Below are 13,560 nucleotides of genomic sequence, written 5' to 3' on the forward strand. Positions count from 1 at the left end.
AATGCCCTAAAATATAATACTTTTAGACTATTCGCTGAGTGAGGTATCTCAGTCACAAAGGGACAAATGCTATATGGTGCCACTGTTGTAGCATGAGGCTGGCATTGGGGTGGGGGTAAGACTGAGAAAAACTGGATGAAATATGTTTACGACATTGAAGTCTATGGGGGAGAGAATAGCAAATACTTTTTAAAAAGACATAAATGACAACTTTACCCTTGGATCCCACCTTGTTGGCTGCATAGGAATCAGATTTACTACATTGGTGGAAGAAATCATTGGAGAAGCCAAATATCAATAGTTAAGATGAAGGCGGGGTGCACTATAGGTTAGACCATCAATTACTCATTATATTAGGTTCTCGTAGATTAGGATAAACGCCTTTAGTATAGCACTTTACCATTTTTGAAGCACTATTATGCCGATGTCATACAGACATGTCATGATTTTATAAATTTTTTTTGTTGAAGGTATACACAATAAAACACACCAGTTCATTAGTTACTGTGTACCATGTGGTGACATTGATTACATTCTTTAACTAGTGCAACCACTCTCACCCTCCTTTTTGGAGTTAATCCTTCCCCATTGATACAAAATCATTGCCCTTTCAGGTTGTTAAGCAGACAGTTTTTACTAAACTTTTTTTTACTATTGTTTGTTTTTAAAAGGACTTTAGGATTAAAGATTATCTCATGGCAATAGTTTCCAACCTCCAGGGCTCCAGGAAGTCTTATTCTGTGATCATTTGAAGTATGTTCTGCATTTCCCCCATTTTGATCAGCAGTCTATGAATCTTGGATCAAAATGTTCATAAATGGTAGCCAAATGTCATCCAGTTCTTCTGGTCTAATGGCAGAAGAGGCAGTTGGACATGGAAGTAATTAACCACACATTGCGTAGCATCTTCCTGTTCTTGACTCCATGTCCTTTGTTGCTCCAGCTGAAGAGAGATGATTATGGTGCCTGGGTTGGCTGATTGCAAGTCTTTATTCCCAAGGTTTGACGTGTTGAATATGCAAGTAGGACAGAAGCACTAAACATGATATCTCAGATAATTGGAATGGCCCATGAAACCATGATTCTAAACCTCCAAACCAAAGAACAAAATCCTGTGAGGTTTTTGGTTGTCCATAAGCTTTTAGTGGGGTTTTGGATTTATTTTGTTGTTGTCATTACATTTATCACACACACACAACTTTCTGCCAACTCAACTTTATAGGTGCACAACTTACAGCATTTAAAATAATCAGCTATGCAGCCCTACCCTTAATTAGTGTGCTGTGTTTAGCATAGCCCCTTCCTCCCACCTCTGATAACCTTGTTCTCTAGTCTTTTGCCTTTTCTTGGGTTTTTATGTAAGAAAAGTCATAAAATAGTTGTGTTTTTGTGATTGATTTATTTCACTTAGTATGTCTTTCAGCCCCATCTGTACTATAGCAAGTGTCAGCACTTCTCCTGCTAATTGAATAGTAGTCCATTGCAAACATTTCATCTTTCATGAGGCTGATACTAAAATTGAGAAACCTGAGTAAAAGAATCCAGAAACCCAGGTTGGGGTTCAGCTGCAGATACAATAACTCCCACTTCTGAATTGTTTTCACTGCAAAAGGAATTACTTCTGTACATTAAAACAGTTCTAAGAAAAAATTTTTACTTCAAATAAGCAAAGCACTTCTGAAAAACAAAAATGAAGTGGGAGGCATAGCACTCCAAACCTACTACACAGTACTAATAACCAAAACAGCATGGCACTGGTACAGTAACAGGCACATAAACCAGTGGAACAGAATTAAGAACCCAGAAAAGGACCTACCTGTCTATGGTTAAATTATATTCAACAAGGAACTCAAACCTATTAAATGGGGAAATGATAACCTCTTCAACAAATGGTCCTAGCAAAACTGGACTGCTACTTGTAGAAAGCTGAAACAGGATCCATATCTCACACCATACACAAAAATCAACTCAAGGTAGATCAGAGATCTGGGAGTAAAGCCTAAAACCATGAAGTTCATCAGAGACACCCTGGGATCAAGTTTAGAAGGCCTAGTGTCCTGTATAAAGGGACTACCAAATACAGCCAGAAATGTACAATCTGGAGAGAATAAAATTGAATGGGACCTTCTAAAGATTAATACCTGTGTGCATCAAAAATATTTTCCAATAGAGTGGAAGGAAAACCTAGTGACTGGGAAAAAAACATTTGGCAAATACCAGTTCAGACAAGGGTCTTATATAAAAAATTTACAGAATCCTACAGGGCCTCCACAAGAAATAGACTGATAACACAGTTACAAAATGGACAGAAGATATGGAAAGTATTTTCACAGAAGATATTCTTCTGGCCAACAGACACATGAAGAAATGCTCAAAATTACTGGCAATAAGAGAGATGCAAATCAAAACCACAGTGAGAGACCATCTCATCCCATTAGCAGTGGCAAAGTTTGACAGGGCAGCAAATAATAAAGTTGGAGAGGATGCAGTGAGATAAAAATTCTTATACCCTGTTGGTGGGATTGTAAAATGGTACAGCTACTCTGGAGGGCATATTGGCATTTTCTCAAAAAGCTGAACGTAGAAATTTCCTATGACCCAGCTCTTCCACTGCTTGGATATACCCAAGAAAATGAAAACGGAGATTTATACACCAATGTTCCTAGCAGCGTTCTTTACCATTTCAGGAACATGGAAACAGCCTGACCTAAATTGTGATTGTGGTCCAACCACAAACAATCAAATGGATTGAGAAATTGTAGTACATTCACAGGATGAAATACACACAACACACAGGGGCTGTGATTTTGTAAATTACTACCTAACTTGGGAGGGACTGGAAAACATTTTGCTGAGTGAATAACTCAGTCCCATAAGGACAAATACTGTATAAGAGTATTATTGTAGAGGGAGCCCTGATGGCCTAGTGGCAAGAAGCTGCGCTGTAATTCTGAAGCAGCATGGTTTGAATTCACTAGATCCTCCGCTGGAGAAGGAGGGGCATTCTCCTCCTGTGCCAGTCGGATCCTATGTGATGGTACACAACAAGGGGGAGGGGGAGAGCATTGTTGTAGAATGTGTGAAAAACAATGTATACTTTAGAAATATACCAGTATAAAATAAAATTTTCTTTAAGAAAATAGTTTGAAGGGCATTAAGTGACACATTTAAGTTTAAAAATTAAGGACCATCTAGAATGTCCCTTTGAGCTTTTCAGAGGATTCTCATCACAATTTCGCGGTGTTAAGGATGGCCGAGTAGAACAAGAAGAGGATTAGTATCTCTGTCACGGGTGCAGGAAAGATTTCAGTTCTTTGAAAGACCCTTCCATCTCTCTCGCTTCAGAAATGTCTGTCATTTAATTATTGACACTTTGAAATAAGAATTATTATCCATAGGTTAGTTTTATTATTACCCACATCATAGAAAAAAATAATTGAAAAATGGTTTGTCTGCTCATTCCAATGATAATCAAGCCATTAATTTAGTAAAATATGAATGCATTAAATTGTATCTTTTTAGCAAAAGCTAACTAGGCATGTTGGCCGTAAGACTGTAATGATATTCATGCACTGAATTCTAAACTCATATGAACAAAAATGCCGAAGAAATGTAAAGATAACCAAGTTTCACTCACAAGTGAAGACACATTTGTACCTTCTTTTCTATCCAAGGACAAATCTAGAGCCTTTCTTTCTCTTTTTTAAAAATTATCACAAGAATCCAGAATTAATGTTGCATAGTGGAGTGTACTCGGGACGGTGAGGGGGGTTGTGGGGGGATTGTATACTAATGAAATAATTTTTCTTTTACTTTTCGAAGAGAGGCGCGAACTGGAGGTAGGGATGGACAGGGAGAAAAGTGCAACAATGAATGAATGGAAATCCAAAATCTCTGTAAATGTTCATTAAAATTAATAAAATAGAAGTTTAAATAAAAAAACTAAGGACCATCATAATTAAGTAAGCATATGTTAATATCTCAGAATAGAAAATCTCAAAGGCATCTTTAGAAGGATCTAGTCCATCGTACTCTTTTTAGGTCATTTCTAAAGAGTATGCTTTACATTACATCAAGAGCTTCATCTGAGTTGTCTGACTTTCCGTTCCGTGAAGCTGAGAGCCGATGTCCCATTGGAAGAGCCTAAGACACAGAGAACTGAGTTTGATTTAGGAGTATACGATATCTGCAGAGTTGGGAAAGGATTGAGATTAGAATTTCATTCTAGGAAAGTTAATAAAAAAGATGGTGCCATAATGGGTTCCAGTTTAGGTTGCCAGTTTAAAAGATGGTAGTTCATTTCACCCAGCTGAGCTACAGAGACCTTGGTGGTGACACTTTTGTTTTGTTTTTCTCCTCGTCAAAAATTCTATGTCTAAGCATACAGTTTTATTTGTTGTTGTTGTTATTGTGTACTGTATAGTCAAAACCAACCCAATAGCTGACACTCTAGAGGATTTCAAAAGTCAGTTAATCGCAAGGGAGGAGATTGCCCACCCATCTTCAGCAGAGCAGCTGATGTACTCGAACCATGGCCTTTGGCATTACAGCGCCGCTTCTTGCCACGCCTCCAGAGCTTCTGGGCAAGTTTTTTTGTTTTAATTAGTCTATTAAATGAATACTTTTTATAGTGTACATTTCTTACTGAACGCTACTTTTTTGGAAGCCATCTTTTTTTCCAATATAAGATAGGATGTTCCTCCTCCCTTTTTAATATAAAAATATCGATGTTCCAAAAGACCAAATGTCTTCCCTAGAGTCAGAGATTTCAAAGCCTCAGATTTCAGTGGACTTTTAAAAATAACCCTTGTGGTTTCTGCTAATACATTTCTAATAAGAAGATATACTATAGTAAATACTTGGTTAACAATTGTTAGTCTACTTTTGCCCAGGCTATTTATGTATACTTTACTCAGTATTACCCTCCAATCTTAGTATCAACTTCTTTATATTTTACAGTTCTCAAAAAATTTGTTTCAAATTAAATGAACATTGTGTGCAAGCAAAATAAATAGCTGGATAACTTTAGTATAATAAAACAACTAACATTTTCATCCAAATGCCATCTAAAATCATCTTGGTTTAGTAGTATGTTATTATGTTTTGGGAAGAACATAATATGTTAACTTCTGTAATGTCTCAGTGGAGTAAAGACCATCATCCTTACATTACAGCCATAGTGCTGTAGTAACTTGGGAAAGTTATACATGGCAAAAAGTCCACATGGGCCAGTCTGTCAGATTCTTAGGCTCATGAGGTTCCATCCCATCATGGAGTCTGCTGTTTGTGTCTCAGAGATTGTACTTATCAAATGTGCATTAAAAAATGACTGGATAGGTTAAGAGATAGAACGAGGACCAATTAAAGCTGACTATCTCATGAAATACCAAAAGAAGAAACAAACAGTGTTATCTTAGAGGAAGTACGGACAGTTGTCATTGTACTTTGAGGAGAGGGTTGCAATAATTTGCCCTCATGATGTTTGGGTCATTAGAATTTGGAGGCAGTACATTCTGGCTCATAGGACTTGATGTGTAAATCCTTTCTACCATGCACGGACCCACCTGCACTCCTGGACCTATGATTTTCTTCTTATACAGCATAGCAGACTGTTTGAGGCTATCAGTTTGTGTTTCCTCAGAGTCAGTCAAGTGAATTTAAACATTCATTCTGTGTCATAATACATATAGAAAACCCTGCCTTAGGGGGAAGCACTGGAGAATTTTTTTGGACAGAGTTAAATCCTTTGGCTGAATATATAATCCTCTTCCCACTCCAAGTTACTTCATAGTAGATTCATGTTACTCCTTGACTGATGATAGTTGAGCTTATTGAATGGAGACCTGACTGCATTAAAGATTTATTGTGAGAAAAATTAGCTTTAGAATGCTCAGAATGATGGGCTGGCGAGTAAACGTGTATCTTCCTTTCTCCTGAGTTTTATTTGATCTTTTAAAGTTGCATAGCAGCAGTGGCTTTTGTATTGTGCTCTGTTTATAGATAAGGATTGTCTATCTTTGCTTAAAAACTTGGATAATACTCAACTTCAAAATTTCACTATTAATCCACTTTCCTTGTTGAACAGTATTGCTCACCTGAATTTGATACATTATTCTAGAGGATTTCAATTAATATTACTTTGTTTTTCCTCGACATAGTTTAGCAACAACTGAGTCCATAACTGCTCAGTCTCTCAGTGTGGGCTCTGACTCTTAGCCTTTCTCCAGTTTCCAAGCCTCTAAAATCATAACAGATGGAGACACCCCATCTTTCTCCTGAGGAGCCCCTGGTACATTTGAATCACCAGAGGCACCGCACTATGACCTTTGTCAGCAGTGTGATGCAGGGACAGAAAGAAATACTCATTGTCATTAAGTAGATTCGATATACAGTGACTTCAGAAGAGTGTTAGTGTATCGTTTCTGTTTTATGTATAATAATCTAGTTTTTCATTTAGCTCAGCACTTTTGACACACTTGAATAAATTTCCTATCAACAATGTGCTAAAAACATTAGCTTTACAAAGTTAAGACATTGTTTTATTTAGTTAGTATCCTGACTTTTTAAAAATCATTTTTTTTTGTGAAAATGGTTGTGATTTGTCCCAGATCACAATAGTAGAATGAGGGCTACATCACCACCTGTTCTCATCAGCTCAGTTTTGAGTCGGGGCCACCTCAGGTCTATCAGAATTCAGCTGTATACATTTCATGCAGAAGATGACCTGCAAGGGCAATAATTTATTTACTTAATTTTTTTTCTTGTTTCCTTTTATAGAAAACTAGTTGGCCAAGCCAGGAGATATGCTATTGCTGCTGAAAAGAAGAATTATCTTCAAGAGGAGTCCATGTCTACTCAAAGAAAGATTAATAGTCAATTTGACTTGGCTCTGATGAGACTAGATAATTCTGTCCGAAGAACTGGCCGCATCCCAAAGACACTTCTGCAAAAAGTTTTTGATAATGCATGCCACTCAGGTATTTCAGACTCTTCTGTTCTAAAAGTAGAACTCTTTTTTTTTTTTAAATTATTTTTGTGTGAGTGTACCATCAAATCAGATCTGACTGGTACAGGAGGAGATTGTCCCTCCTTCCCCGGCAGAGCATCTGGTGGATTTGAACCGTGCACCTCTGGGATTATAGTTGCAGTTCCTTGCCACTAGGCCACCAGAGCTCCCCTTAAAAGTAGAACTCTTGATAAGATTTTATTTTTGGGAAAACTCATTCTAGAATACATACTTGGATTTTTAAATTCATGTTGTATTTTAGTGATCTTCATTATTTTATGTTTTCATTTTATTTTACCCTCCTTTCTCTGTCTGTCAACTTAGCTGGACAGAATTGAGACTAACTAAAATACTTACTTTTAGTTGTTTATTTTAGAGTTAGCTTTTTTTTTTCCCAGTGTCTTTTGCTTTCTGTGGCTTGTGGAATATTCATTGTTGGTGGCAAATTGTTTCAAATGATAATAGTTTTCCTTCATCTTCTGTTGTATAACTCAGAATGACTCATTGCTATCAAGTCGGAACCAATTCATAATTACCGTCCAGCAGACTTCAAAGGATGTGTAAATCACATGAGAGGAGATTATCCATGTTTTTCCCACAGGGCAGTGGTTGGGTTCAAACTGCCTGCCTTTGGGTTTAGCAGCGCGGCACTTTACCCATAGAGCTTGCTTGAGCTTACTGCCAGAGCTCCCTTCTGTTGGCTAGGGTCAGTTGTGGTGTTTTTTTTTTTAAGATGCTCATGTGTGACCAATTTCCAGAGAGATTAGTCTTTCTTTTCCCTTTAAGTTTTTTTTAAAGTTTAGCTTTAAAATCTGCTTTAGTCACTTACACCTTTTATAATCTGATGAAAACTCTTAAGTGCTGTACCCCTGCCCCCCAAAAAGAAAAAGTGCTCACATGCAAATTTTGTATGTAACTTTGAAGCTATTTGCCAACTTTGTTTATTTCATGATATGTAACCAAATGAGAATGAGAGGTACTGAGGAAATAACAGTATTATTGTATACACCTAAAAATTCTTACTGTCATTTTTTCCCCCTAAATTTATAAATTTCAGTTCTTTTGTTTTTACTTTTGTAGCTGCCTGCTCTAGTGGCTTGATAGACCTGTACGGTCAGCACCACAGTCAGTGTTCGAGCTTTTTCATTATGCTATACTCCAGCCCTCATCCTCAGCCCCCTCATTCCTTCCAACCCTAGACAGCCATGAGTCTACCTTATGTTGCTGTAGATTTACCATTATACATAGGTCAATAAATGGAATAGTACACAAGGTTACTTTGTTTTATTTTATAGTCCTTCTTCCAAGTACATATAGATAGAAGTCATCAATAAAGAGAGAACGAAGTTTATATTTTGTAACTGGCTATAAACTAAAATTTTTTTATTCCTAGGTTTTACGTGTCCATAGTGTACAATTTTGTAAGAAACGTAGTTTCTTTTTACAACTTTTGAGTTGTAACAAGTGCCCATTGCAGATTAGATTCTTTAATAGTCTTTCAAGATTATATAGATTGAATATCTTAACTTTTAATTTTTTTAATTTATTATTAATTTCAATGAAAATTTACAGAGACTTTGGATTGCCATTCATTCATTGTTGCACATTTCTCCCCTCCCAACCCTCCCTCCTAGTCCACTACCCACTTGTAAAAGTAAAACAAAAATTCTTGTATTTTACAATCCCTCCCCCCAGGTCCACTCCACTATGCAGCCTTTGCTCTGGACTCCTGTCATGACAAAAATACCTAATCACATATCCCTTTTAAATGGTTTTCTCCCTCATCTGTTTCAATGCCGTATACATTATTTAACCCATCTTTCTCATTCTCCCCCACCAATCCTGAGGTCAGTCCTGTTTTATAACAGTGGCACCATGCAGTATTTGTCCTTTTGTGACTGAGATTCTTCACTCAGCATAATGTCCTCCAGGGTCACCCATTTTGAATAATATTGTATGAGTTCCTTGTTTTTCAGTGCAGCTTAATATTCCATTGTGTGAATATACCACGGCTTCTCTATCCATTCATTTATTGGTGGGCATGTAGGTTGTTTCCAACTCCTTGCTATTGTGAACAAAACCGCGATAAACATGGGTGTGCATATATCTGCTTGGATGTCATTTATGGTCTCTTTGAGGGTATATTCCCAAGTAGTGGAATTCCTGGGTCAAATAGTTTTTCTATTTGCAACTTTTTTGAGAAAGTGCCACAATGCCTTCCACAGGGGTTGCACCATTTTATACTCGCGCCAGCAGTGAATAAGGGTTCCAGTTTCTCCACAACCTCGCCAGCATTTGTTGCTTGCTGTTCTGTTAAATTTTGCTGTTCTGACTGGGGTGAGATGATATCTCATAGTTTTGATTTGCATCTCTCTTAGAGCTAGGGATTTTGAATATTTCTTTATGTGCTTGTTAGCCATTTGAATGTCTTCTTTGGTGAAGTGTCTGTTCATATCCTGTGCCCATTTTTCTCTTGGATTATTTACCTTTATCTTGTTATGGTGTATCTTAACTTTCTTAAAGCAAACTATGTTAAAAATGCAATAAAGTTGTAAATTGTACCTCTGGATAAGGATGGGATTTTTTCCAAACTTTAATTCCTTTCTTGATATTACCTTGGATGGACCAGGACACTTGAGTATGTGTATTATTTAAGTTTAGATGTTACCATTTGTTTCTATGATAGTGGTTCTTTGTTAATTAGTGTCTGCTCACTTTTTTGCAGGGAATCCCAGTGGCAATCAGGCCTTGCTTCTGCTGCGCAGCTGCGGTTCTCTCTTGCCTGAACTAAAGCTCTCAGAGCGAACAGAATTTGTACATAGGATATGGGACAAACTTCAGAAATTAGGTATGATTTTTTGTTGTTGTTGCTGTTATAGATACATATAAAAATATTTTTTAGGAGAAAAAATGATTCTTTGTATAAATTCCATTTTAGGGAAAGGATACTTGATCCATACATTTTTTGATAATATGATTTATTTAGTGAATTATGGTGACATTAAGGGGCATTAATAGTGAAATAGTTTTTCTTTTTTTAAAAAAATTTTTTCTGTGCTTGCTTCGGCAGCACATATACTAAAAAAAAATTTTTTTCTTTTTTAAATTTTAATTGTAATTTTAATGAAAGATTGCAGAAAAATTAGATTTTGATTCATTATTGTTGCACATTTTTAGCCCCTTTCCCATTCCCCAGTTGGCTTTTTAAAAATATATATTCATTCATTGTTCAATTAATAGTTTTTCTTTTTATTAACATTCTTTATATAAGTTAATGAGAAAACATAAAATAATTATTTTGTCTGTCAAAGTTACAAATGCATGTCCCATTTGGCCAAGCAATTTCATTCGTTAGAATTTAGATAAGAATATATTCATATGGGCAAAAGATCATTCTTTATTGTTGTTGCTTGTTTCTTGTTGTTATGTGCCATCGAGTTGCTTGCAACTCATAGCGACCCTATGTACAACAGCTCTAAACTCTGCTCTGTCTTGTGCCAGTCTCATTGTCTGCGACATACTCATCCCGATTGCTCCAGTCACCAAATCAATCCACCTCTCAGAGAGCCTTCCCCTCCTGCACCTGCCCTCCACCCTCCCAAGCATGATGTCCTTTTCCAAGGACCAGTCTCTCCTTACAACATGACCAAAGTATGTCAGACAAAGCCTCAGAATCCTTGCCTCCAAGGAGCAGCCCGGTTTAACCCTCTCCAGGATGAATGTTTGTTTTCTTAGCAGTCCATGGTACCCTCAGCACTCTTCTCCAACACCAGAGCTCAAAAGCATCAATTCTTCTATCATCCCTGGTCATTGTCCAGCTCTCCAACACATAACAGGTGATTGCAAAGACCATGGCCTGTACCAGATGCACCTTAGTCTCCAGTGACACATCTTTGCTCTTCAGTACTTTAGAGAGGTCCCTAACAGCAGACTTTCCCATCGCAATAAGTCTTTTAATTTACTGGCTACTGGGACCAAGAGTGTTGACCATGGAGCCAAGCAGACTAAAGCTGTGAACAATCTTGATCTCTTCACCAGCCATCCTGATGCTGCCAATTGGTCCAGTGGTGAGAGTCTCTGTCTTCTTGACATTGAGCCTCAGTCCATATTGAAGGCTGCAGTCCTTGACCCTTGACCCTGTGCAGCAAGCGCTTCAGGTCCTCCTCAGTTTCAGCAAGCAGGGCTGTGTCAACTGCATAATGCAGATTGTTGTTGGATCTTCCTCCAATCCTGATGCCGCATTTCTCCTCCTTGAGCCAAGCCTCTTAGATGATCTGTTCTGCATACAGGTTGTTTCTAGTAACAGGAAATTAAAACCAATCCTTTTATCCCTCAATAGAAGATTGGATAAATTGTGGAACTTCCTTAAAGTGAGATACTGTGCAAATGTTTAAAAAAAAAAGAATTCTTCATATGTTGTTGTTGTTCTTAGGTGCCGACCCTATGAATGGAAGGCCTGAGCACTGTACGTATGTAGAGTGTCCGGAGGCAAGCCATTTCAGAAGTGGATGCCACTCCTGCTTCCAGGCTTGTTTTAGTCAGGAAACTCCGGCAAATACTGTCCACCATGGGTAACCATTATCACGTTTGGCATATCAGTGTCCCAGTGTTCAACATCACATAACCACGAGTTACCTCTGTACAGCAATGCATAGACCAGTGCTATACCACAGGAAAACAACAATTTGAACCTGGTCTGAGGGCCCTTTGGGGATTAAAGACCCCTCCTGCCTTAAACCCTAGGTCAAGCCTGGCTTGCCTCGCTCCTGGGGGCAGAGCAGTCCTGCACATCAAACATAAGCCCGAGAAAGCACTCGACTCCAAAAGCTTGCCATGATACCTGCGCATACACACCACCATGCTCTCTCTGGCAACAAGAGTTCTTCATATACTGATGGAATATCCTTTAGATATGAATGGAAATTAAGATGCAGAATAATGTATAGTATCCTACCATTTAAAGTAAAGTGTTTACATATGTGTGTGTATATGTGTGCATATAAAATATTAAAGTACTTCTGGAAGTATATTCTAGATAACAGTAAGTGTTGGATATAATTTTTACTCTATGCCTCTTGGAACTTTTAGAATTCTGAACCATGTAAATGTAGTGCTTAGAACCTAACAACTTAACTTAGTAGAATCATCTCAGAAACATGCAGGGCTTTGTTAAAACAAAACGCAAAAACTGCTACATATACAGATACTTATTTCACAGTTTTTAATCTAGAATTCATTTTGATGGCAAAGTTTTCTGAAGCTGTATAAAATATAGGTAAATACTGGCTTTCAGGATGAAATGTTTTTACTCCTTAAGGTAACTATTAACTTGCCAATGTGTGTCTGCCCCAAGGGGAGTGGAAGAAATAAAACCTGATTGTTTCTGCTGCTTAACATTTATTTTAACCAAAACCAAAACGAGCAGAAAGCCAGAATAGATGTATGTTGTTGTTGTTTACTCTGCTTTTTCAGCCACATTCCAACTAGGGTAAATCTCCTCACAAGATTATCGAATAGAACTTCCTTCAGTTTTAGGTAGAGGTAAAGTATCCATTATGACCCAGTTTAATTTAAGCTCATGGCTTTTTAAAAGCAATATTCTGTCCCTGCTTAGTAATTCTGTTGTATCATCATGTTGCAGATGCTCAGTTATGCTATTAAAAAACCAGATGCATTGCCACTGAGGCCAGTGTGACTGTGGCAGCCCTCTGTGTGGTGTTCTAGGCTATATGTCTTTACATGAAGAGACTGATTTGAACTGTTGTCATTCTGATTAGCAGCTTGACATGCCTCCAAGGCTTCTTTGATTCTTTAGAAGGTCTTGTGTGAAATACTAGAGGTTGAGTTCTCTGACGTAAGATTTCTAACACACTGGCTGAGTTTGGATCCTAGAGTCATTACAAGCCATATGACTTTGGTCAATTCGGAGTCTGTTTTCCCCATCTTTAAGATGGTGATGATATAGGTACCTAGTGCATGGTTGTTGGGAGAATGAATTGAGCCTCTCTATGTAGAACATTTACTCAGTGCCTGAGAAGATGTGCATTCTCTGTTTACTGCTATCAAAACAAGTATTCATTTAATAGGACAGATTTCTCTTGCACAGAATCACATAATCTGGCACCAGGTGCTGACCAACATCATGTGTGACCGCAGGCAATTGAATGAAAATAGGCAGTTTAGTCAATGAAAATGTAGTGAAACATTTGTTCAGATTTGAGACTGAAAGGCCATGGTTTCAGCTGTGGAGTGGTTAAGTGTACCAGTGTCAGACTAGAAGTGGTGGTAGCAACTGGAGATGATATGATTCTTTGAAATAAAGGTTTGGAGTAAACAGGCAAAATTACCAACATAGTCTGGAAAATAACAACTGCCATCATTGTCCACCTCAGTGTGTGTGTTAACATGTTAAGGACTGCAGCATATTCTAACAGGAGTGGAGTGCTGTGCTTCATAAATAAGAGACCTCTTCGTATCTGAATAGGCAGTTATTTACAGCTATACAGTAATTACTGTCTAATATGTGTAACTTGTTCTGTTCTTACAGAATTTTA

General features: G+C 37.6%; 1 protein-coding gene across 1 annotated transcript in view; it reads left to right on the forward strand.

Annotated features, from left to right (window-relative positions):
* Nucleotides 1-13,560, forward strand: part of LRPPRC (leucine-rich pentatricopeptide repeat containing) — a 112,313-nt gene that overhangs the window by 13,020 nt on the left and 85,733 nt on the right. Inside the window, exons 2-3 of the mRNA XM_006882376.1 lie at nt 6,778-6,977; nt 9,732-9,854. Coding sequence (XP_006882438.1) covers nt 6,778-6,977; nt 9,732-9,854 — 323 coding nt within the window. The remainder of the gene's footprint in view (nt 1-6,777; nt 6,978-9,731; nt 9,855-13,560) is intronic.

Source organism: Elephantulus edwardii, unplaced genomic scaffold, assembly GCF_000299155.1.
Source record: "Elephantulus edwardii isolate Elephantulus edwardi_28Jun2011 unplaced genomic scaffold, EleEdw1.0 scaffold00019, whole genome shotgun sequence".
NCBI lineage: Eukaryota > Metazoa > Chordata > Mammalia > Macroscelidea > Macroscelididae > Elephantulus > Elephantulus edwardii.